This window comes from Rhamphochromis longiceps, linkage group LG6 (genome assembly GCF_057381845.1).
Source record: "Rhamphochromis longiceps isolate RC_006_pf linkage group LG6, R_longiceps_female_GT1.1, whole genome shotgun sequence".
Taxonomy (NCBI): Eukaryota; Metazoa; Chordata; class Actinopteri; order Cichliformes; family Cichlidae; genus Rhamphochromis; species Rhamphochromis longiceps.
In genome coordinates this window covers 15935118-15962032 of record NC_140562.1, presented here as the reverse complement: position 1 = coordinate 15962032, position 26915 = coordinate 15935118, and the positions used below count along the sequence as shown (strand labels likewise).

Genomic DNA, 26915 nt, shown 5'->3' with positions numbered 1-26915 from the left:
CTATTGCACCGTTGACTATTAACAAAACGTATTGCACAGTGAAGTGAAGAGGCACTTGTTCCCCCCTCCTTTGTCCTCCTGTTTCCCCTCCCTCTCCCCTCCAGAGAGGAGTTAAACAGTCTGATGGCGTGTGGGACAAAGGAGATTTTAAGTCTGTTGGTTCTTGTCTTTGGGAAAAGCAACCTGTCACTGAACAGACTCCTCTGGTTGTTTATGGCCGTGTGCAGAGGATGCCCAGCAGTTTTTTTAGTGTCCTTTTCTCTGCCACTGTCACCAGAGTGTTCAGCTTCATGCCGACCACAGAGCTAGCCTTCCTGATCAGTTTCTCCAGCCTGGATGAGTCCTTCTTTGCTGTGCTGCTCCCCCAGCACACCACAGCATAGAAAAGTACTCCAGCAACCACTGACTGGTAAAACATCCTCAGGAGCTTCCTGCAGATGTTAAAAGACCTCAGCCTCCTGAGGAAGTACAGGCAGCTTTGGGCTTTTTTATACAGGTGCTCTGTGTTGCATGACCAGTGCAGTTTGTTGTCCACCCACAGCCCGAGGTACTTGTACTTGTTGACCACCTCCACCTCCTCCCCCTCTATCTGAACCGGCAGTGGACCTTCTCTGGACCTCCCGAAGTCCACAACCAGTTCCTTGGTCTTTGAGGTGTTGAGTTGCAGGTGGTTTGTGTGACTCCATGTGACGAAGTTCCTCAACAGACTTCTGTACTCCTCTTCCTGATTATCCCAGATACACCCTATGATGGCTGTGTCGTCTGCAAACTTCTGAATATGGCATAATTCAGAGATGTAGCAGAAGTCAGAGGTGTACAGGGTGAAGAGAAGAGGGGACAGCACAGTTCCCGGTGGTGCTCCTGTGCTGCTGACCACAGTGTCAGACATGATGTCCTTCAGCCTGACGTACTGTGGTCTGTCAGTTGTTAGTGATTGTTAAAAAACAAACAAACAAAAAACCAGCGGCATATTAATTAATATTTAAAATAATCACTAGAAGCCATCCTATATATTATGACAATGTGAATAGCCTCTTCACCTCACTGTGCAATACCTTTGTGCAATACTTTTGTAAATAGTCAATGGTGCAAATAGACCTCAATACTTGAAATGTGCAATTCACTTGTATTTTTATTTTTATTCCTATTTATTCTATTTATCCCCTTCGTATATTTTATTTATATTTGTCTCTGTATTTATATATGTGTGTGTGTGTGTGTGTGTGTATATATATATAATATTCTGTAACTCTGTAACTTCTGTCGGTGCTGTGCTTTTGGAAACCGAATTTCCCAGAGGAACCCACCCGAGGGATTAATAAAGTTCTATCTTATCTTATCTTATCTTATCTTAGCCGGGTCATATCTACTTAAGAGAGATGAATGATTAAAAAAAACCCAAATAAAACAAAAATAGTATTTCTTGCATTTTCTTTTTGATACATTACATTACAGCTTAAAATAAAGCAACTGTTCTCCCTTCTCCCAGCCATGCTCTCCTTTTCAACTCCCACCACTCTCTACCTGAGCCTCCTCCTCCTCTTTCTGTTGTGCCTCTCCCCTGCTCTTTCTTGTCAGACTGGGACTCAGAGCCAGTGTATGTCTGCTCCCTTTGTGCCTGGTTATGACCTGGCAGGGGAGGGCTTTGATGTTGTTACACTTAAGCGAAAAGGAGCTTATGTGATTGATGTGAAGACCTACCTCACTCCAAGAAAAACCTGTACACTCTGCACCAACCCTCATAAAGGCGGCCAACTGCAGAAAGTAACTAAATATTATAGTAATTAATAAAAAACATGTCAAAAATTACTTTGGCATACCATTAACATGCTAAACCTGTTATTAATTATATTTCCAGCTACCAGTCTCTACTTTGGACTGGCGTACATTCAACCGCTGCAGTTTTCGTCTCGAGGACAGTGAACACACCTCCATCAGGTATTCTAGGACTTAGAAACATAATCACTCATTGTGCCCTGACAGGTTTCATACATTACTTTACATATTCATAGATGTCATCCCACCCACATGGCATACATTAATTAATTTTATCAAACAATCATTTAATAATTGCAAATCATTTTTTCCTACTGGAATATTTTGGGGAATTAAGCAAAATAATTTCTCTACAGTTCACTGGTCAGCACATACACCGACCAGAGCAGCATCGACTGGAAGGTAGGAAACATTCATGTTGAGTGAAACATGGATATAATGTTACTATTACTGCAAACTGTTGATCTAGTCCTGTAATCATTCCTAGCTCCATGTTTTAAAAAGTCCTATGACTGAGCATTGTAAGGACATTATTTAAAGAAAAAAAGAGAAGAGAAATACAGTAACAAGGCATATAAACATCATACAGTGTGGAACCCCTCTGTTTATTGAGGAAAATCATCCCACTTTTGCTTTAATATGTAGCTCTAGGTAAGAAAGAATTGCCTGCAATAACATACACACACACCACGCACAGTAATACACAGTAACAGAAGGTTGTGAGAACAGTGTCTATGTATAACCTATAAAAGTAACGAGAAGGTGTTCTAACTTGTAGAAGGATCTTAAAAAAGAAACATTTCGTTCTCCCAAAAATCCCGTTTCCTTGTCAGGTGTTTCTCAAGAGTCCTTAGAGTGAGACTAGTACTTCTCCTAGTTTTTTTTTTTTTATAACAATCAATAATTTAAATGCTATGACTATAATTCCCTCGAAGCAAGGCAGACGCAAGTGGTTTTCCGTCACTGGTTTATTTGAAGACTTCTCTCCAACGTCACCGTGAAAACTACACACCATTAACAAAATAAAAACTCAATGTAAGACACAGCACCTAAAATAACACTGTACAACAAAACGAGATATATCAATAAATACCTCGTTGGCTGCATGCTGCAAAAAGGGAATTAGTCACCATTCTTCTGAAGTTTCCTTATAAGTGTGTATTTAAAGCCCATTCCACTTAGTGTGACTTTCACTAAAGAACGGCCTCATTCTTGCTCCGCACTTAGTTTTCTCCTTTTTTCTCCCAAAAAGGAAACAGCGCGACTTGTAAGCAAGCTTGACTTTCAAAATAAAAGCACAATAAGTTTAACTACATAAAATAGCATAGCATAAATAATGTAAAGCTTAAACAATTTACAACGATGACATGGACCTTGAGAAGATAAAGAAATAATTCAAATGATATAAACAATGTCATCATGCCAACAACAACATGACCATGCATTGTTTGGACATGGACAATAAGCTGGTCTAAGCTGGCACTACTTCCAAGAACTTTGCAACTTGTTCTCCAATGTGAGCCTTTCTCTTCTTTTTGTAAATATTCCTCTTGACTATATATTTCTCCTGTTTGTTATTTATTCCTGCTGTCTTATTACAGTGTTTCTCAAATGCTAAAACACATGTCACACAGCAAATTCAAAAGTGTTAAATGTTTTGGTGTTAATAGTCTTCTTGCAAAAGTAGAGTTAATTTTACTCTAAGCAGAGTCACATTCTTTTAATGTAACTCTGAGGTGTAAAATGATAGTAGTTAAAATCGAGTGTTAAAAATGAGTGTTTCTATTTCAAATCTGGAGGTGTTACAATGGAAACATTAACTCTTGACCTCTTAACTCTGAACTCCTAGAGGGGCTATGACACCAATAGAGTAAATTCACAGACTCCGCCCCCAGCATGGCTCCAATCGAAGCTGAAGTGAAGCCGTTTCAGAACATTTTGCACTACATATTTGAGTTGTTTGCCATGCTTGGTAAGTCATTTTTTCAAAGATTGTTTCAATTATTATTATGAGCTTTTACTTCTGTGGCTCTTTGGAGTTGAGACAAAGCTGTGTGAAAGGCATTAGCCATGTTGCTCGGTGATAGCATAACATTCTGCTTTAGCTAGCTGAAAGGTATTGTTTGCAGGCAAATACCACAGCCTTGAAAAAAAGCTTGCATGTGAATTTTCAGTCAAACTTTTGGTCAAATACACCTAAAACAATGTGTAGAATGTGAAATGTTGGTATAATGGTGCTACTTGAAGCCTGAAAACGATCGCCCATAAAAAACAAAAACAAAAAAACAAACAAAACAAAACAAAACACGAGCAAACAGCAGTAGCTGACGTCCTGACTGGGTTCTACGTTAGCATTTAGATCCCTCCAGAGTTTTGTGCACACGGTTTAAGTAAAAATTCAAAAGGTTGAGGTTTTACATTTAGTTCAGTATTACCTGTTGCCTGCGTCCTTGTCTTTTGGGAAAATACTTTACACAAGTAATGGCTCAAAAAGGATTCCTTTTTTTTCTCTTTTTTTTTTTACTGTGCTGCAATTGTTTACTGGATTATTTGTGCCATTAATTAGTATCAACTAATTTTTATTCAATCTCCGCACAGGATATGCTTGTGAAGATGGAATATGGGGGAGAGCAGAAGTGCGTTGAAGTTCCACAAAGGGATGAATGAAGGACATGCATATTGTATTGAAGAAATAAGTGATGAGAATGCTGTTATTTGCATTTACCATGTCAGACCTTTTGATAAACAAAATTCTAATGAAAGTGAGAACATGTATACTGTTACATCTTTCAGAAAATGTTTTGAAATTGTGCTGCACAGTTCAGAATAAATGTTTTTCAAAAACCATTGCATCTTTTTAGTAAATGTTTATTTCCAAAAGAAATTTCTAGAAGTTCAGAACAGTAAAATTCCCTCTTTTTAGAATGAATTAGAAGATAACTCTTACGTAGTTAAACTAAAATACTCTTTGAGAGTTAATATATAAACTCTTAACACCAAGTGTTAAATTATCAACTCCAGACAGATTTGGTGTTTAACACTAAATCAGAGTTAACGTACCAACTCTCCAAAAAGAGTTAAATTAACACTCTCTGGTGTGGACCCATATAGACACTTTAATAGCGTTGAAATCAAATCCGACAGTGTTAATTTGGACATGCTGGATTTGCTGTGCACAAACGTTACCACCAGGGGCCTGTTCTTCGTACCTCGCTAAGTAAGTTAGCTCGATTAGATTGTTGACGATTTCGCGTGATCCTGGATCGTTCGGTTCCCCGAAGCTCATCCGGGACTTGCTGTCATAGCAACAGAGCCGTAAGCGTAAACCTGCTCGGGAGCAGGTTTACTTTATGTAAACAGGATTAGATCGCGGCCACGCAGGTATGTCCGCTTCATTTATACGAAAGCAACAGCGATATTCCACCACTGTTTCACCATAAATAAATAACATCAATGTAACTAAAGATAATGCAGCACTTGATCCTTTTATTGATGTCACACAGATACATACAGGTCATTTCCTAAAAAAGGGAAATGTACTATTAACATTCTATTACATGTATGTGATTATTACAGATGTAATTCATATTTCAGAGTAGTAATTGTAAATTACTTCGTGTAATCAAGATGAGAGACCACGGCTATAAAAGCGAAGGTGGATTTGGGAAGCCTGTCGCAGCCATGTCCTGTCCGTATACGCGACCAACCCATTGCGGAAGGTGCAAGATTGATAAGGAGAGTCCTCAGAATTCAGCGTATATTGCGGGATAGACAGGATCCTTTAGCTCAGCGCGACAGTGTGCTCATTGAGAGATATCGATATTCCCGTGAGGGTATTATTTACTTAACCAACTTGTTGACGAGGGGGTGCAGGACCACCACCTGTCTTTTTTTCCTCTGCCCTTTTCTTGGTTGCTGTTATGAACAAACTAACAGAGTATTACAGGCCAGTATTACCTTGCCAAGAGACGAAAAGCAATCTAAGAGATAAATATTACCATTCTGTAGAATACTCCTGTATTCCACTTTTACTTGTTCCCATGTTCTTGTGGGTCCTGTTGTGGCTCTAATGTGAAAGGGGATATAATATAACATATTATAATATAATATAATACCATATGATATTGGACAATATAGTGTCATATGATAGATCTACCCTACCGCCTACTGGTGTTGGCCAGAGGGGCCGATGGCGCGATATGGCAGCCTGGCTACAACCGTAGCTGCCTCCACCAGTGTGTGAATGTGGGAGTGAATGAATAGTGGTATCGTAAAGCGCTTTGGGTGCCTTGGAAAGCGCTATATGAACCCAATCCATTATTATTAGTATTATTATTAAATTACCTACGAGTTTGATTTGTCAGCAACTTTCTGCCAGCCCTCTCTCCTTGCTTCTGCAGCCTTTGCAGTTTTCTCTTGCGTTTTAATTAAACTCTGAAACTCCTGAAATCCCTCACTCATGAGTTCTTGCTCTGCTGCCGGAAAATACCGAGCACGCCCCTTCGACATTTTCGCCGACCAATCAGCGGGTTGCCGATCAATGTTTCTACTATCGATGCGTAGCCCCTTTTACGACACCCAGTGATGTCACATTACTGCGTCCAGCTGTACTAATCGTCAACAGCAGGTGTGTTCGGGGAACCGGATTAGCGAGCTCACGGTTAGCGCGATGGTTTGGTCTTGGATGTGTCATTTGATCTTGGATGTAGTAAGCGACGTACGAAGAACAGGCCCCAGGTCCCCCAATGTCCAAACACAACACCCTTCTCTAAAGCTACATAAACACAACCACACCTTCCCACTGCAAAACTCAAACTCCCACACCAAGAAAGCAGCTCGAAGCTGTCAAAACTGTAAACACTATACACAGCATTACACACTACAGAAAAACAATTGAAAACACAATGCTCAATTTGTGAGAAGGTTCTTTGGTTCATAACTGCCAATGCATATTTTTATAAACTGTACAGTAACGGATCATCATAGAACCCTGCAGAGGATTAGGCATTTAGATTTGTGAGTTTCACATGAAGACTATAAATCTATAAAAACATATTGCATGTACGTACACTACTGTAACACAACTCAATGCAAAAACAGAATCTATCGCACACAACAGTACTCTCGGAAACATGATCAGGGTGTGAAGTCTTTTTTATTGTCTACACGGTCTTTTTACAGTATTACACACAGTCACTGTGCGGCATCATGTCGCCGAGCTGCATTGGGCCACATCACCTCATCCACATCACAGGCTATATTGTCCCTTGCTAGGCACCGCGGGAAAAACGCCCTGGAATGGCGAATCCATCCCTGGAAGGCCTCCACTGGGATGTCAGCACAGGCCAGCTCCATTGCCCGTACGAGGTTCTCTCTTGTGTATGGCTGTCTGTCATACACCTTCCATCTCCATGATGAGAAGAACTCCTCTATAGGGTTCAGGAAAGGGGAGTAGGGTGGCAGACAGACGTTTAAAAAGTGGTCACTGTTGGTGGTGAACCACTCTCTGATTTGGTGTGTTTTGTGGAAGCGGACGTTGTCCCAAATGATCACATACATGTGATGTGCTAGCCTAGGATGGTGTTGTTGACGGTCCAGGAGGATGTCTTTTAGCTCCTCTAGGAAGGTGAGGAGACGTTGTTTGTTGTAAGACCCAAGGACAGCATGCCGGTGGACAAGCCCCTCCGTACCCATAGCTGCACAAAGAGTAATATTACCCTCCCGTTGGCCAGGAACCTCAGTGATGGCTCTTTGGCCAATGATGTTACGGCCTCTTCGCCTTCGTTTCTGGAGGTTGAAGCCAGCCTCATCCAGGAAGAGGTACTCATGGGGTCTGGCCATCGCGTCCAACTGCATTATCCTCTGTGAACATGGAAAAGCGTACAGGTGTTCAGAACGGTCAATCAGGTAGCACAGTATTGTCCAGAAGTAATGTAGGCCACTAAGCAACACAGTATGTCCACTAACTGTACTGTGGACATGGATGTATACGTACTTGCACATACTCGCAACGTTGTTCTATGTGTCGCGCAGAGTTGTGCTCAAAGGGAACCCTGTAGACCTGTTTCATCCTCATCTGTTGGCGCCGGAGAACTCGGTCTATTGTGGACACGCTGACAGCATCAATGTTCTCAAAGTTTACATTATCTGCAATGACTTTGTCTCTGATCTCTCGGAGTCTAATGCAGTTGTTCTCACGGACCATATCTGCAATGAGGGTTTCTTGTGCCGCTGTGAATATGGCAACCCTCCCACCTCTATGTGGCATTCTTTCAGCTCTAAAGAAAGAAACATGTGTTGTCAATTGACTGATTTATATGTAAAACTACATGTAAAGTAACAGACCACTTTCACAGGCCTGTAAAACTGTAGTGTGACAAAGAAAGCAATAGCGTACTATACCTGTTGTGTTGTCTAAATGCCTTGATAATGGTGGCCACGGTGAACCTACTCAGGTTTGGATGTACTCTTCGTCCCGCTTCAGCCATTGTCATGCCATGGACAATGACATGATCAATTACTGTTGCTCGCATATCATCTGTTATGATGGTGCGAGGTTGTCTTCTTCTCCCACCTGGACCTTCTCCTCTCTCTTGTTGGCCTCCTTCTCTTCCTCCTCTACTCCGAACTCCTCTTCTTCTTAGGCCTTCACCTCTTCCTCCTCTGATCTCAACCCCTCTTCCTCTTTGGCCTGCAGCTCTTCTCCTTCCGCACGCTCGAATGCCTTCATCCATTGTGATTGTTTGGCATCTTCACCAAACTATGCTTTTATAGGTGGGGTCACATCATTAGCAACAGGTGTCTTCAATTTTGAGTCGTTGTGTGTAGTGACTGATGCCAGGTGTGTTCCCTGTGTTCAAAGATTGGTGACTGTGGCAAGCATTTTGCATCACATGGGCTTTCATTTGTGAATATGAGCAGAGTTGTTTTGCAACATGTGTTTTAGCAAGGACAAATGTGTTTAGATTTATGAGTACAGAGGGTTGTGTTTTGTGAATTGTGTCTTCATGTGACATGTGTTTATGGTACTGGAATATGGTGGCTACATTTAGTAAATGTGTTTAGACTACTGGTCATTTGGGTTACAGGATTGGCTTTTGTGTTTTAACATTTGAGAAAAACTGTATTTATATTTTATTTGTGCACAGTTGGTGTGGAGCACACACAATTTCATTGTACATTCTACAATGACAATAAAGGACTACACACCCATTGCTCAACAACTTGTTAATTACAAGTCAGTCACTGAGTGTCTGGTTTACAATCAGCACACTTCAAAATGAGACTTCATAAACCAACATATGACATCACAATAGCTACATGCATCTTTTATACTTTCTATGGTAACAAGCTTTTTAGCTGCTTTCAATTAAAGGTACTTTTAAGGCCTATTGCAAATAAAAGTTGAACAACAGGTGAGTTGTCATCTTAATTCAATGTGGTCCTATAATTCACTCACTAACAATCACACTTCAATCAAAATATAAATCACGTAGCTCATGCCTTCATTTCTCTTAGGTTGGACTGGATATTGAGAAGCTTGGCAACCTGGAGTTTGGAGGAACAAGATCTACAGCATACAACTTTGCTGTAACCAAGAAGAGAGAGGATCGCTACACCTTCAGCACACATATAATCACCTGTAAACATTATAGGTAGAGTTTAAAGACTACTACAACATCTAATTTTTTAAATTTAAGTTTGATGTCTATTAATCTGTATTTTTTTTGTGTGTTTAGTTACCGTGTGTCCAACAGCCCTCCTCTCAGTGCTGAGTTCAGTAAAGATGTGGCCAGACTCCCAGCTACCTACAGCAATGCAACCAAAGCCCAGTACAGACACTTCATAGACACATACGGCACACATTATATTCGCCAGGTGATAAAATTAATATACACATCCCTTTAATTTTTTTTATACCATTCAGAAGTCATTAAACCCATCCATCCATCCATCCATCTTCATCCGCTTTATCCGGGGCCGGGTCGCGGGGGCAGCAGCCTAAGCAAAGAGGCCCAGACCTCCCTCTCCCCAGCCACCTCCTCCAGCTTATCCGGGGGAATACCAAGGCGTTCCCAGGCCAGCCGAGAGATATAATCTCTCCAGCGTATCCTGGGTCTGCCCCGGGGCCTCCTCCCGGTGGGACATGCCTGGAACACCTCACCCAGGAGGCGCCCAGGGGGCATCCTTGTCAGATGCCCGAACCACCTCAGCTGGCTCCTTTCGATGTGGAGCAGCAGCTGCTCTACTCTGAGCCCCTCCCGGATTGCCGAACTTCTCACCCTATCTCTAAGGGAGAGGCCAGCCACCCTTCGGAGGAAGCTCATTTCTGCTGCTTGTATCCGCGATCTCGTTCTTTCGGTCACTACCCACAGCTCGTGGCCATAGGTGAGGGTAGGGACGTAGATCGACCGGTAAATTGAGAGCTTCGCTTTTACACTCAGCTCCCTCTTCACCACGATGGACCGGTGCAGCGTCTGCATTACTGCAGCTGCAGCCCCAATCCGTCTGTCGATCTCCGGCTCCCTTCTCCCATCACTCGCAAACAAGACCCCGAGATACTTGAACTCCTCCACTTGGGGCAGGAACTCATCCCCGACCCGGAGTGGGCACTCCACCCTTTTCCGGCTGAGAACCATGGCCTCAGATTTGGAGGTGCTGATCCTCATTCCCGCTGCTTCACACTCGGCTGCGAACCCTTCCAGTGCGAGCTGGAGGAAGCCTCACCCGATGAAGCCAACAGAACCACATCATCTGCAAAAATCAGAGATGAGATTCTGAGGCCACCAAAGCGAAAGCCCTCCGCCACTTGGCTGTGCCTAGAAATCCTGTCCATAAAAATTATGAACAGAACCGGAGACAAAGGGCAGCCCTGGCGGAGCCCATCACCCACCGGGAACGAGTCTGACTTATTGCCGGCAATGCGAACCAAGCTCTTGCAACGGTTGTATAGGGATCAAATGGCCCGTAGCAATGGGCCAGACACCCCATACTCCCGCAACACCTCCCACAGGACACCCCGAGGGACACGGTCGAATGCCTTCTCCAAGTCCACAAAACACATGTAGACTGGTTGGGCAAACTCCCATGCACCCTCAAGTATCCTGGAGAGGATAAAGAGCTGGTCCAGTGTTCCGCGACCAGGACGAAAACCGCATTGTTCCTCCTGTATCCGAGGTTCGACTAGCGGACGAACTCTCCTTTCCAGCACCCTGGCATAGACTTTCCCAGGGAGGCTGAGGAGTGTGATCACCCTGTAGTTGGAACACACCCTCCGGTCCCCTTTCTTAAAGATGGGGATCACCACCCCAGTCTGCCAGTCCACAGGTACTGCCCCTGATCTCCACGCAACATTGCAGAGGCGTGTCAACCAGGACAGCCCTACAACGTCCAGAGCCTTCAGGAACTCGGGGCGGACCTCATCAACACCAGGGGCTCTGCCACCAAGGAGTTGTTTAACTGCCTCAGTGACCTCGCCCCCGGAAATTGGCGGGTCATTCCCCTCATCCCCAGACTCTGCTTCCTCCTCGGAAGACGTGTCAGTGGGATTAAGGAGGTCCTCGAAGTATCCCTTCCACCGCCTGACAATTTTCTCAGTCGACGTCAGCAGCGCTCCGCCAGCACTATACACAGTGCAGGTAGAGCACCGCTTTCCCCTCCTGAGACGCCTGACGGTTTGCCAGAATCTCTTCGAGGCAGTCCGAAAGTCTTTTTCCATGGCCTCTCCGAACTCCTCCCACACCCGAGTTTTTGCTTCAGCCACTGCCCGAGCCGCATTCCGCTTGGCCTGTCGATACCTGTCGGCTGCCTCCGGAGTCCCACAGGCTAACCAAGCCCGATAGGACTCCTTCTTCAGCCTGGTGGCTCCCTTCACCTCTGGTGTCCACCATTTGGTTCGGGGATTACCACCACGGCAGGCACCAACCACCTTGTGGCCGCAGCTCAATGCAGCAGCTTCGGCAATGGAGACGCTGAACATGGTCCATTCGGACTCAATGTCCCCAGTCTCCCTCGGAATGCTGTTGAAGCTCTGCCGGAGGTGTGCGTTGAAGATCTCGCGGACTGGGGCCTCTGCTAGACGTTCCCAGCACACCCTCACTACGCGTTTAGGTGCACCAGGTCTGTCCAGCGTCCTCCCCCGCCACCTGATCCAACTCACCACCAGGTGGTGATCAGTTGACAGCTCAGCCCCTCTCTTTACCCGAGTGTCCAGAACATATGGTCGGAGGTCTGCTGATACGATTACAAAATCGATCATCGACCTACGGCCTAGAGCGTCCTGGTGCCACGTGCACTTATGGACACTCTTATGTTCGAACAGGGTGTTAGTTATGGCCAAACTGTGATTAGCACAGAAGTCCAATAACAAAGCACCGCTCGGGTTCAGATCAGGGAGGCCGTTCCTCCCAATCACGCCCCTCGAGGTCTCGCTGTCGTTACCCACGTGAGCATTGAAGTCTCCCAGCAGGACAACAGAGTCTCCAGGCGGAGCACCCTCCAGCACCCCCCCCAGGGACTCTAAGAAGGCTGGGTACTCTGAACTGCCACTCGGCGCATAAGCGCAGATGACAGTCAGGACCCGTTCCCTGACCCTAAGGCGCAGGGAACAAACCCTCTCGTCCACCGGGAAAAACCCCAACATATCGGCAGCAAGCCGAGGGGATATTAGAATACCCACCCCAGCCCGCCGCCTCTCACCAGGGGCAACTCCAGACTGAGACAGAGTCCAGCCCCTCTCCAGGAGACTGGTTCCAGAGCCCAAGCCATGCGTAGAGGTGAGCCCGACTATATCTAGCCGGTACCTCTCAACCTCACGCACTAACTCAGGCTCCTTCCCCACCAGAGAGGTGACATTCCATGTCCCTATTGCCAGTCTTGGCAGCCGGGGGTCAGTCCGCCAGGGCCTCCGCTCCTGGCCGCCACCCGGCACACAATGCACCCGACCCCTATGGCGCCTCCTGCGGGTGGTGGGCCTGCGGGAGGATGGGCCCATGTCTCCTCTTCGGGCTGTGCCCGGCCGGGCCCCATGGACTAAACCCTTTTTTAAAAATGTTTAATAAATGTTTTTTCAGGTTGATCTTGGAGGGCAGTTCAGGCGAGTCACGTCTACACGTACCTGCTTGTCCAGTCTGAATCATCTTACTTCATCCCAGGTATGTGTAGCACATATATCTGGTTAAAGCAGTGAACATATGTACATACACTTTGTACCAACAAAAGCAATATCCAGTGTTACCTCCTTTCACACAGGTACACGACTGCTTGTCATTGGGTGTCAAGGTAGGCCTGGGGAATGTTAATCTGGGTCCTTCTTTTAACTTATGCGCCTCAGTCCTAAACAACCAAGGTGTCTCTGTTATGTACGCCTCTGGTCTTCACGGTCATTATTCAGAAGTGGTAGGAGGCAGAGGCTGGACTGGGGAGTTTTCACTCACCAGAAATGACTCACTGGGCTACCAGAATTGGCTAAAAACCCTCATAGATCAACCTGATGTGGTTTGCTACTCTCTAAGACCACTGTATGAACTGGTGCAAACGTCAGCACGGAATAAAGGACTAAAGGCTGCAATAGAGCAGTACTTAAAAGACAACAGCATCAGTCGATCAAACACACAGTCGTACTGTAGCAGCAGTGGTCCCAACCTGGATTCCAACTGTTGTCCTAAAGAGATTCAGAAAGGAACACTAAGGATAACAATGATCCAAGCCTCTGGTCTGAAAGGAGATTTTTGGGACAAGACTGACGGGTGAGTAGTGAACAAGATAAGCTTCAAAGGAAAGCCACTGTAAACATAACAGATGAATCATAGACATTAACACAAGGAGGGATATTATACCCCTTATGTCAAACAGAGTGATTTGTGGCCCCAATAAATGATTTGTGACCCTAGGAAGTAATAAAGGAAGTAATAAAACATATGGTACCCATAAAATTATTATATTCATGAAAATTATGATATTCATAAATTTGTGATATTCATCAAAATATGCTAGTTCATAGTTCATTAATTTTTCCCCAAAAATAAATGATTTCATTATTAAAAAAAAGTTTTTTATATCAAATAGCATCCTTTATTTTTAAGCATAAAAAGTTTTTACTTTTTATGCTTAAAAAACGCCATCTGGTGGTGGGTCAGTGTGTGTGTGGACTTTCTCAAAAACAGGAGAAAACTGATCAAACAAAAAGGCGGTCCACCCCTACACGCTCTTACATTAACCAACATAGTGACACAGTGAACGGTCTGCCGGTTGGGTTGGGCCGAGGATGAATGACCTGGCAGTCCCTGGCGGTGTCTTCTTATCGCTGCCTCCCGGTCCTTAGCCAATCGGTGCAATCCAGCCACCCTGGATGCACCAATCACGGAGGAGCACCTGCACACTCAAATTTACATATGATAATTACGACAACAGTCGTAACATGTGCTTTTTGTTAAATAAAAAACATGAGAGATAATTCACTTAAAAACATAATAATAATGTTTTATTTTTGGTTTTTGATTACATCAGAAATTTAACCATGTGGGTGATAAGGCAATTGTCTTGCTTTTCTTCTTTTTTTGGCTTAACAATAACATCTTCCTCGGATGATCTGTGGTATTCTCCTGTTTCTCTTGAATCTTTTAGCGCTGCTATTTCCCTTCTGGCTGACAAGTTTCCAATAGTGGACAGGGGTAGCTTTAGGTCCGCCAGAGTTCGTGCAAGTGAACGCCAGCCTGTTGGCTTCACACTTGTCCAAGAGCTTGCTAAAAACTTCATCAAGTCGAGCACGTGACTTCCTGGTATAGGCTTTTCTCTATGCATCAATTCTCCGTCCTCAGTCCATCCGCTGTGACCTTTTGATGCTAATATTCTACGCATTAGATATTCAGTGTTTCTCTTTGAGCGAGGGTTTATGTGGGTTAAAACGGCATGTAAAACCTTATTCACACTTGCCACCTGCTCCCCCTCCTCGCTTTCTTCCTGCTGGTAGTCGCGCTCATCATGCGATCTCTCACTCTGTCCCTCTTCACGCGCAGCGGGGAGCCTTAGTGTTATTTGCTTGCTTTCATCTACTTTTTGTCTCTCTAGTATGAGATACTTTTGTAAAAGCATGTTATACTTTTTTTATTTTCTCATCGGGGTTTAGACCCTGAGTCTCCAATACACATCTCATTTGACTGTCCAGTTCATCCTCGGCTTTGTCTCTGATGCTTGGTCGAGAAGCATTTGCATGCGTTTCATGTAAGCATTTGATCTGCTCAGGCGAGATCAGATACATTTTCTGCATTTTTATTTGCGAATGGCGCTTATAGCTAAATCAGCTATGATGGGTAAGACTGTTGTGAGTAGTGGTAAGAGGAAGCTGCCTTTTTGAGTCATTACCTTCTTTTTCTTCCTGACACCGTCACGTCTGTTGGCCATTTGTCTGATTTTCTCTTATGTCATTTCAACTTCTTATGTTGGCATTGTGTGATTGGAATATTTCCACACAGCTGTTCTGACGGTAGTATCCCGGATCTCAGTCTGAGTTGCTCTGGAGAGGTGGGGGTTAAACCTATCAATAAATATCCGTGTGGTTCTCTCGTGGCTTCTTCAAAACTCTCCAAGATGAAATGCAGACGTCCTGGACATATTTGTCTAGCTAGTGTATTAACTTGTAATTTATCGTGAGGTTTTTAAATAACACTGTTCAGACTGATCGTCCTGCTGTGTTTACCTTGTAGAAACACATTTTGGCTCAACATCATCACACTCATATTTTTATGGTGTCTGTACTTTGTGAAAATCCGGACCACTTTTGGATGATTTGCTTCTTGAAAAATAACATCATCCAGTACAATGAGATGACTCTGGTGTGAGGGAAACAAGCTCTCATCGTCAAAAGAATCAGGGAGACCTTCAATGAATTTAATGCTTTTATTTTTCTCTTGAAGCTCAGAATACAGAGGCTGAAAGGATGTATAAACCCACACAACATTGTCAACAAACTTGTTCGAAACGTACACAGTTTTCCAATACAGATTTCACGAAAAAGGTCTTTCCCCTCTTGGTTGTTCATTTCAGCACAAGTGCGACAGAGAGTAAAGAGAAGCTTGCCTGACTTTGTTTTATAGAGTCCTCTGGGTGGGTATACAACCGCTTTGATAAACCCAAAGTAGTTTTTAGGGTGCTGAAAATTTCGAAAAATTACTTGAGGATGGCCTAAGGGGTAACGACAGGTGCTATTTACAAACGGATACAACGAGGTGACATCCACATAACTAATTTTCTCACCAGGCGCTACACTGCAACGCAACTGTGCTGGGCTTGTACGGCCTCCGAAGAGGGCATGGCGAGGATTCAAAGGCTCTGGTGGATCATAACGTCTGAGGAAGTTGATTACACTCTCATCAGTACGTTTTAACTTGGTCCACTCATGCTGCCAGATTATAACAGGACACACATTATGTTCAGCTCTCAATCTAGCGAGCCTGTCTTGAGCGGCCATGTTACTGTCTGAAAAAGAGGCCCCTAACAGAGGGTTAACATCGGCCTGATTTGAAAAACACGTAACACACCCATGGAAGTAGCAACCCAAAAATTCCCACAGGTATGTTTTACCGTTAATCTGACCATACCCATCCACATAATAACTAGTGAGCTGTTTTTCCCCTTGATTGAGTGCATGTCTGATAAAAACACCTTGTGTGTAAGAGAGATATTGGAGCCATTGAATTGAGGATGAGGAAAATGATTTGACCTGATTATGGTAATTTAGAGGGCACGGTATTGCTAAAGAATTCATTGGCATGAAGTTTGTTAAATAGGTTTTAGGCACGCGCTAGCAAGGGTGTTGCGGCTGAAAGGATCTACTCCTGTCTCTTCAATAAATCCGTTTCTGAACAATGTGCAACCCCGAGCTAGAATTTCAACATCGTTTTCACAGTATAAAAGGGCCTCTTTCATGAAATTGAAGGTGCCGGAGCTGACTGAATCATACCATTTGTAAAATTCTTTCCTGCCCTGTGTTGTCATACGCTCGAGACTATAGGCGGAGGGGGAGGATAAGTGATGTTTGTTTCGAACTGAAACAATGGGGGGAAAGCCTTTAATGCTGTCTGAAAACCCCATTCCTTTTGGGATACCTGACAACGGCATCGGAAGGAAACAGCACGAGTCCATATAACGCTGGTTTAAGTCTGTGTCTGTAAAGCTGATCAATTTCGAGCCTTGACTGATTAACTTTGGTTTTAAGCTTTGCTTAACCATAGCCCTGAGAATAATGTAAGCATCAAAACTCTTGGCATTATGAGCGATAAAGATAGATAGATAAAGATTTCTGCCAAGGCTGCTAAAGCCTGATTAAGCGCTATAAACGGATCGGATGAGGAAATGTTTTGTGTCAGACTCAGTTGAGAATGAGCCGCGTCTGACTCTGTTTGGATCTCACCATGCTCAACACTCAAACATTGAGAGCTATTTTGCGAGACACTTTCACTAGGCGCTAATCGGGCTAGAGCTAAATTAAGCATTTCTAAAGGGTCATTATTATTATTATTGATCACATCAGGTTGCTCACCGCTTTGTGGAGGTGTATTCTGTGAATGAACAGTATTTTGATTTAACCTAGCTAACGCTAGAAGCAAGAAATGGGTCTGTAATATCATGTTCCTGGTTATCCATTTTTATTGAGTGACAAGAATATCTAAAAGCACAGTTGTTGAAAAAGTAAAGAAAAAAAAACAGCTTTTTATATGATGAGCGAAATAATTCAGCAATGAGACATACTGCTCGAAGAGCGATAGAAGCGAGCTGGTGTCGTCTGCGCTTTGTCCTTGTGCTCCTTATCCTTCTGGTCCTGCTGCTTGTTCTGTTGCTCCTGAGATGTTTAAGTAGACCTAATAATTTGAGGATAACCCCCCCCCCCCCCCCCCCCCCAAAAAAAAAACAAACCAGTGAGTTATGTTAAATACAAAAGGATAGTTTTTATAAAATTAGAAAAAAAGTGAGAACATAGAGAGACTGACCGTGTTTAGCTCGCAAAAGCAGGCGCCGTGAATTTCGTCTGCCTGATGGGGGAGAAGAAGCGTTGGTGGGGATGGTGCTCCGGGAGCCAGGAGCGTGAGGACCGACCGTGGAGAGCAAATCTTGGCGGACAGACGAATATTTTTCCCCGAGGGTCGCGGGAGAGAAGAAGCGCCGGTGGGGATGGAGCTGTGGCCGGCAGAAGCGGGACGACCTAGCGCTAAGAACAGATCTCTCCCGATTGGACAGACGGATATTTTTCCCTCAGCGAGAGATCATAAAAATCGGACCTGTATGCGATTGGCTAACAGGGGTGCAAGGGGAGCCGCTCTTTTGTTATGTCATTGGCAGCGGGGCGAAGTTAGGCACGTCTCGGAGGCGGAGTTGGTCTCCAGCGCAAATTTCGAACGGAGAGCCCGAAATCATTAATAAGGAGCAGATATAGCGAGAGTAACAAGGGAAAAAATTGTGCGCTGGCTGCGGCTCAGTGCGAGGTAGAACTTAGGCTGTGCGCTGAATTTGAGATGGAGCTAGTAAGAGGGCTGGTTTGAAGAAAAAAGACTAAGGATTTTTTCAGGAGTTTTTACCCTGTTATCGAATATAAGTTTTGGGAATAGAGGGTTCCCCCTAACAAGTTATTCCTGGGGGGGTTTTTTGCGCGTGTTTTGGATAAAAATACGGAGGGTTTTTTCTGGAGGTTTCCTGCTTGTTTGCCTAAGGGTTGGGTGGGAGCCGCGGTGAGCTTATGCTTGGGGGGATAGCGAGAGTTTTATTGAGTTATTCTAGGGGGGGGGGGGGGGGGGGGGGGGGGGGTTTGCTGTTGTTGTGCGTTTTTGGAGAAAGACGGAGGGTTTTTCAGGAGGTTTTTGCTGGGAGCCGCGGTGCGCTTATGCTTGGGGTGGTTTTTGGGGGGGGATCTCCAGCATTTGTGAATCGGACTTGGATTCTCATTTTCCTTGTTCAGATTAAACAAATGCAAATAAATTGAAATAAAGTTTTCCAATGAGGGATGCAGCCTGTATCTCCCGCCATACTGAACGTTACAAAAACACAAGTTTAACTAAGCACTTTTACTCTGGTTTAACACACACACACAGACGAGCACGGGCCCAGACACAGGCACGCGCACAAGCGCGCACAGACACACACGCACGGGGGGGGGGGGGGCGCGCGTGCGCACACACGCACTGACCCACCACCAGATGGCAGTTTTTAAGCATAAAGAGTAAAAAAAAAATTTAATGGCTTAAAAATGAAGAATGCTATTTGATATAAAAAAAAAATCAAATCATTTATTTTTGGGGGAAAAATTAATGAGCTATGAACTAGCATATTTTGATGAATATCACAAATTTATGAATATCATAAATTTTATGAATATAATAATTTTATGGCTACCATATGTTTTATTACTTCCTTTATTACTTCCTAGGGTCACAAATCATTTATTGGGGCCACAAATCACTCTGTTTGACATAAGGGGTATAATATCCCTCCTAATACAGTAATGTTCTTTTTCCACATTTTGCCATTTCACAGATATGTTAAGATCCAGTTTCAATCGCAAAAATTCCAGACCAGTGTGATCGAATCTAACTCCCCCTCCTGGACCACCAATTACATTCTGGAAAATGTCAGTACAAAGCACTTCTATCTCACTTTTATCCACTACAACAAGTAAAACCAAGGACATTTTAAAAAGCTCTTTTTTTTCAAGATTTTGCATAATTATCTTCTCAGATAAAGAAAAGAATCACACTGTTATATCTTTATATTAAAGACAAATAATAATGAAGCACTGGTGAAATGCTATTTTTTCCTTCTGGAGTTTTTTTTTCTTTTAAATTATTATTGTAATAAAATGAAACATTACTTTAAATGGGCACAACATACATAATTTTATTTCACTTTGGTTTAACTTTGTCTGACTTTTTTTTAAAAAGGTGGCAACAAGCTTGCCTCTGATGATTGAAGTCTGGGACGAGGATGTGTTCTTTGATGACCACCTGGGATCGTGTATGAAGTACCTGACTCAAGGTACAAACACAATCAGATGCTCACTTCAAAAAGGCGGCACTGTTGAGGTCCAGTATACTCTGACATGTGACAGACACCTGACTGGATCCACCTGTAACCAATACCAACCATCTTCACAATGAAAACGCATTCTGGCTGGCACACACTATGGAAATGCTGGTAGCTTATCTTTAATCAAGTATCATGTCAGGTTGGGTGATAACATTCTTTATGTGCAATATATAAAGAATAATAATTGGGCACAAAATTAACACATACCATGCACTTAGAGTTACAGCTAATTTGATGTGTCATATAGTCTGAGGCAGACAGTCATCTTGTTTAATCCTCATTTGATTTTGGTGGTGGGTCCACATTCAAATCACTTTGTGTATTCATTAAAGACACTTGTGATTATTTTCTGAATTATGTGTAAAAATGGTCAGGCCTCTTCATAAGTATGATTACAAATGCATTCTTGTGTGTCATTCTTGCAAAAGCCTTCATAACATGCAAATATTTTATGTATATTTTTCAGTTCTTTGATTTGTAACAAGTATATAAAACATTAAGTTTAGCAATGCTTGCATGGGTCATATTTAGGGACTTAATGTATCATTTATAATAATGCTGATTATAAAGAAATAAATGTGAGTTCTGATTAATTGATATTTGGCTCATTAAACCTTTGGTGGTGTTTGAATGGCCATAAATAACTTTTTTCTTTCTTTTTTTTGTAGACACCAAGACTAGAATAAATAAAAAGGCACCCCCAGGTGCCTTTGGCGGTGCAAAACATTTCGTCGACATTGTGTTTGTTACAAACATACAGTACAGCACTTCAGAGTCATACTGCTAGCGATCAAAGATTTATGGAAATTTGACAAGCTGGAAGCATTGTGTACTGTACAGGAGACACGGCACGAGATTGATTGACATTGGTCTACAGCCAATCAGGACGCAGTGCACTGTGTCCTGAAATAAAATCCACAAAACAGCGAGGCCGCGAAAGGTGAACCGCGTTATAGCAAGGGACAACTGTAGTTTCAAATCGTATAAATAGCCAAAGCTCTGTTGAAAAGGGTTACTTTTTAGGGTTTAAACCATGATTGTAAAAATGAATATGCTGTACTGAAAAACACTGAATCTGGGAAGTGAGAGAAAAAAACTTATCCAAAAGGTTTACTGAGGTCATCAAGTGAGCAGAAGAATCCCTTCCTCACTGACTTTACAGTTTTTCTGAATTGCTAAAACACTAAATCCCATTGTGAAAACTAAACTGTCAACTATGAAAACTCATTCATCAAATCAATCTCACAGTTGCCAAAATCTTAAACATTATTCATCTGGTTAGGACACCATTTGTAACTCTGAATCTCCCATTTACCAAAACTCTAAACACATTCTCAAACACAAAACACATTTAGCAGTGTGGTGCACTTGTACCCAGAACGGTGCACACAGGCTACAGAAGTTAAACACAACTAACACACTGCTTTCATCATTTACACACTACCACTCAAAATTGAAAACCCATGTTGCAACCTCTTCTTCTGCTATTTGCTAGATTGAATACAGCTTCATCCACGAAGCTGTATTCATGAGGCCTAACCATTGAATCAAGCTCAAAGATTCTCTTTATACAACAAACTAATTTTAGTTCTGTAAATGAAATAGTATGATGTATATATGTGCTATCTATACAAGTATACTTACAGTTTTTTCTGAATGCTTAAACCCTAACTGTGATTCCTGTAGCACAATCTCTAAAACTATTCAGACTTATAGCAAAACCACTCACTGAGTTTGCAAAACTAAAAGCACAAAAACTGCTTTGCACTCAGTTTGCAATTTTGTAACACACACTTTGCAAAACTGTAGGCACAATCCACTGCACAACACTCAATTACCAAATTTCCAGCACACTCCTAGCAAAAGTATACACATGTATGGCTATCATTAACACTAATTTGCCAACTGTCTGGCACACTTTCACATGTGAAAACTTTTTTAGATAATTAGTTCACTTTGCAATCAGCCTAAGCACTATAATACAGGTAAGCTGTGTGTGCGGAGTACAATGGAGGGAGCAGAAAGAGTGAGAAGTAGAGGAGGCCGAGGAAGAGGACGTGGAGGTGAAGAAGTAGGATGAAGAGGACGACAAGGACAAGGAGGAGCAAGAGGAAGATGAGGAGGGGGGAGAGGAAGGGTAGGAAGAGTAAAAAATAGAATTGCTGATGACATCAGAGCTACAATAGTGGACCATGTAATCAACCGTGGAATGACCCTGAGGGTAGCTGGCCAACGGGTCCAGCCTAACTCGAGCCGCTACACTGTAGCAAGTACCATAAGGACATCTTGAAATGAGAATCGGTTAGTACAGTCACTTCGCACAAAGATTTGTAGCACTGCCATATGCCAATGAGAAACACACCAATACCATTGATGTAAAAATACTGAAATTGTTACTTTACAGAATTGCTAGATGACCAGATGCTGGGGGCAGAGGAAGCATGTTCACTGCAGACCAAGTAACCCATATAGTCATTATGGCGATTGCAAATAATCCTATACTTGGAAATAGACACTTGTGTTCGTTTTGATGTGTTTGAATAAACACCAGTACTTGAAGTTTGGATCCCTCTATGCTTATGGATCTATGACAGAAGTATGAGCTCAAACTGACATAGCCTACCTTGTGCACAGAGAAAGCAAAAGCCAGATGTGTTTTGTATTCATACCATCAGTGTGCAGTTGGCGCATTGTGTGCTTAGTAGATGATGGCTTGTGTGTACTGTTTGATACGGAAACACTATTTTTACGAAGGTGTGAAGAGTTAATCTAGCTGTGTTTGCTTTTGCAAGAGAACTACAATGTTTTGATTATTGGGTGACAGGTTTTCTTATTTGTGTGAAGAGTTTTGCAAAATTAGCCAATAGTTACAAAAAATGTGCTTAAGCAATCAGAAAAAACTGTAAGTCCTCTGTCTCCCTTTGTTCATTGTCAAGTCATTTCCCATCTCACTGTGTCTCAAAGGTTAGTGTTATCAGGATTTTTGGGTTTCATGTTATATTTTCTTCCAGTCTAGGTTTTGTTAGTTCTCGTTCTGTTTTTGTTGTTGTTTATTTTCATGTGTATTGTTGGCCAAAATGAAGACTTGCCTTGTGTTAGATTCAATTCTGCCTCCAGTGCATCTGCTTTTGGGTCCACGCCACAACTCATCGGCTACCCAGCCGTAACATTCCCTTTACATATTTAAGTATGCATGATGAATGAAGCATATGAATGTATGCATGAAGTGAGGTCCAAATTATTTTTTCTAACTAATCAGGCCATTGAAAACCATTACACAGAGACCCTCCAAAAAGGTCTGTTTTTAGAGGGTGAATTGGTCTGTTTGCATAGATTTCAGGTCTGAAACATTAGTCTACTTAAAATGTCTTAAATCTGCATTTTTTTCTTATGACAGTGGCCTCTGGATGTAGGTGGAGGGTTTAGTTCCTACACATTTCCTGTAGCTTTTCTCTCACAAGCAGAAGATGAATTGTGTTAAATACACTTAAGAAATGAAAGAGGGCGATCCTCAGTGTGTAGGCATTGCATTGTTCTTACACTGAAAAAGTCACGACCATCTCAGTTCAGCAGCTATCTACTGTTACATCACATGTGATGATAGCTGAGAGATTTCCAGTTACTTTTTTATTCATATCACTGAAATATAAACTTAGTACTTTCAGATAGGATAGAAAGAGTTTGACAAGTGACTGTTGACTGATTATCAGCTGATCACACAATGGTTCACGCATGACAATAAGTTGGTACAATACAGTATTCCCTAAATGGAAATGTTAAAACCCAACTTATTAAAGTTTTGTATTTACTAATTAGATTTTTTATTTATTTCATTCTGACTTTCTGCTTTTAATTCGGTTTAGTTTCAGGTAGTTTCCAAAGTGGATTTTCTTGTTTCAGTTTAGTTTTTTTTTGTTTGATATGTGTTTTATTATTGGATGACTTGGAAGAGTTTGTGTGACAGGTAAGATTTTGAAAAATCAGTACAGACATTACATCTTGAAAGCAGTTGACTTGCAGTCTTGTATCCAAAGTCTCAATGAACGGATTTATGACAGCCTCATTAGGCAAGTTGTGATAAAATCTTTATCAAACTAACATATACTAAAACTAAGAATATTTCCTGCGTTTATTTTATTTTTTTCAGCTTTCTGAGTTCACAAAATTGTTTCAGTTAGTTACATTTTTCAAAAGTCTAGTTCTTATTTTAGTTCATTAATATGTTTTTTTTTCACATTTCAAGTTTATTTCTTATTATTTTTATTATAATCATTATTATAATAAATGGTGGCGATTTTGAAAAGACAAAATCATGACGATCGTTTTCATCAGATCATGTGTCCTATTCTTAAATGAAAGACCAATTAACAAGTGCAAATGAAAGAGCAAGTGTGGCACAGACACATACACAGTTTTTTTTTAAAGTTTTTTTTTTTAAACAAGATGTTCAGTGTTCATCGGCCTGTTATTAAATTTTTTAAAACATTTTAATATCTAAGAAGAAATAAGAGCAACTTTGAGACAGCAAAAATTATTACAAAATTTAAAATAAAATTCAATGAATGTGGATATCCTGAGTGATGTGTAACCAACTTTAAGGTATAAGGGTAAATTACAGCACAATAATTACTTGGGCTCGTAATAAGACCCTGGCCAGAATCAGAAGACACCAAATTCATATGGAACCAAAGTATTGAGCAGCAATAATGACCTGGACACAATGTTAACTTTTGAGTAGCCACTCTTGTATTGTTACGAGGTATAACAGATATTTGTCCAATTTGTACAGATAGTATAAAATAAATAGTGTGCACACTCAAACAAAATAAAAGTACTCGTTGAGGCCCTTTAAGAATTTAGAGTTAAGCTGGCGATAGCCAACTTCAAAGGTCCTTGTGAGTGTAACTGGAATGTATGAGTGTGTGGGTGTGTATCTTCTTTGGGGTAGATCGTCCTCAAAGTGGTTGGCTCACCATCTATCACAACCGGAATATCGTCCTGGTCCTTGGACTTTTCTGTCCTCTCCAAAAAAACCTGACCTATAATCCAGGTCATAAAATGTACATTCTAATCAGCCTGTTTCAGATGCACTGTTTAAGGTTAAAATGTAATATCAAAATATTGCATCAACCTCATATTCATTGCATCAACATCTTAAATCTTATCAAATCTCACAGTTCTCTTGTACAACATTCAATTTTCAAGTATATCAAATATGAGAACTAAACATCTAAGTTGCTCAAATATTTCTCTATTCATGTAAACATCAATTAAACAGTACTTATGGTAAGTAACCATTGACATTCAAAATACAATACACCATAACAATTTCAGAACTATGTGCAAATAAGCAACAAAATATACATGTGAGTTCAGTTCAGAGGCATTAAAGCAGTGGGCTTAATTTCTCCACACTATAGGCCTATTCGTCAGAGAGAAATGCACTAAAGATTACCCTCTAGGTTACTTTAAACTCACAGTGAACTGACAAAAATTAGCTTTAGAGCAGCTAAGAAACATGTTACTCACTTTTGCTCTGTTTCACAAAAGCCCAACACACACTGGTGTTGGAATTGCAGCAGCTCTCCGGATGAAAGGTGAGTGGTTAGCCTGTGAGACACCGAGCTAGCATTAGCGTGATCACAACAGTAAGTCTCTACAAGTTTTTTTCCTTTGGAATGACACTTGCTTCTCTCCTTCATCCACAGTGTTGGGTGTAACACATTACTAAGTAACTAAGGCTTTTTAGCCTCGGCAATCTTGTGCTTACACCCAGAAGGAACAGACTGTTAAGTGAACGCTTTGAGAGACTTACATTAATGAGATACAACAACTTTTTCAAAAACAACACAGCTAAGTAGTACAAAAAATGTTTTGGAAAACATGAGTGCATGCAGGAAATATGGTGCTCATTGGTTTGAGGAAGTTTCAGAGGAATTCTATTTGTTAACCAAAGTTCAGAGTTAACTTCACTTTGTTGAATCACATGACATGATTACATACATTATGTATGAATATGTTACTCATTGCTTTGAAAATGTAAAAATTTTAATGTTTACTGTGTGAAATATGTCATGTATAACATTTCTTAAGTTAAGCTTTTTTGTTATTCAGATATGTTGCAGAAAAATATATTTGTTATTGTGGAATTGTGTTTCTTAGCTAAAGAAAGTTACATTCCTTACTAAAAAATGTAATTATTAAAGAATGTTTTTTATAGAATGTAATAAAGATGATTCAGGAAGCAAAAAGGCTAAACTATTTCATGTTGACTCGTATTTTTTTTTTTAAATTATTTATTATTTAAAGAGTTTAATTTCTATTGTTTGTCCACTCAAGGTTTATGGGGATTTTAATAAGTATTTAGTTAAATTACTTATTGAGTAATTGAGTTACTTTTCAGACACAGTAATTAGATAAGTATTTTAAATACAATATTGATTAAGTAATTAGTAATAGTAATTAATTACTTTTTTAAAGTAACTTACCCAACACTGTTCATCCAGCCACTCGACTCCAGACTTCCAGCAGGTAAGTATGCTGGCTTCCCTTCCTCTCAATTCTGGGTTTTTCCTCTCTTTAGTCCGGGTTTGAGTAGCAGATGCCTCCACTCCTCTTGCTGAGATGAGAAAAAACCCGGGAGCTCCATGCACCTCACCTCACTTCCTGGCTGACAGGGTCAATGCGGCCTGGGTAGGCTCTGATTGGTTGCTGAGCTAGGTGCCCTCACGTGGGGTGAACTGAGAGGTGCATTCAATGGTCATAGGAAATATGATGCTTTGTTGATGTGGACAGTTAAAATAAAGAGAATAAATACACTCTCTTCTCTATCATTGGTGTAAATATGATTTTTTTCATCTGGACTACAGATGCAAGAGTTAATTCGAAGGCAGCTGTTGGACTTTAACACCTGTGACAGACTTTAAATTTTGTCGCTGCTGCAGTTCACAAACAGAATTTCACTTTGCATTTGGATGCATTTTTTATAACGGCTTACCAGTTCATGAGAATGTAAGTACTAATTATATTTATAAGTTATTTATTTATTAGCACACATAATCTCATTC

At 41.7% G+C, this 26915-nt stretch overlaps 1 protein-coding gene and 1 long non-coding RNA gene across 2 annotated transcripts; one reads left to right on the top strand and one right to left on the bottom strand.

Annotated features, from left to right (window-relative positions):
- The first annotated feature begins 1491 nt into the window (after window positions 1-1491).
- Window positions 1492-21672, top strand: LOC146667728 (perforin-1-like). Its single transcript, XM_085409401.1, has 9 exons — window positions 1492-1764; window positions 1859-1938; window positions 2133-2178; window positions 9295-9431; window positions 9516-9654; window positions 12849-12929; window positions 13027-13523; window positions 19300-19393; window positions 19704-21672. Exons 1-9 carry the CDS (start codon window positions 1492-1494, stop codon window positions 19917-19919), a joined length of 1563 nt encoding a protein of 520 aa, XP_085265527.1. The 3' UTR covers window positions 19920-21672.
- LOC146667727 (uncharacterized) lies at window positions 21672-26595 on the bottom strand. Its single transcript, XR_014912092.1, has 3 exons — window positions 26337-26595; window positions 25378-25458; window positions 21672-24887 (listed from the first exon to the last, which is right to left on the bottom strand). It is a non-coding gene; the product is annotated as an uncharacterized LOC146667727 (long non-coding RNA).
- Between the last annotated feature and the right edge of the window lie 320 nt (window positions 26596-26915).

Coding starts and splice junctions, on each gene's coding strand:
- LOC146667728 (XM_085409401.1), top strand. CDS start 1,492: ATGCTCTCCTTTTCAACTCCCACCACTCTCTACCTGAGCCTCCTCCTC. Junction 9,432..9,515: donor ATCACCTGTAAACATTATAG/GTAGAGTTTAAA, acceptor TTGTGTGTTTAG/TTACCGTGTGTCCAACAGCC. Junction 13,524..19,299: donor TTTTGGGACAAGACTGACGG/GTGAGTAGTGAA, acceptor GCCATTTCACAG/ATATGTTAAGATCCAGTTTC.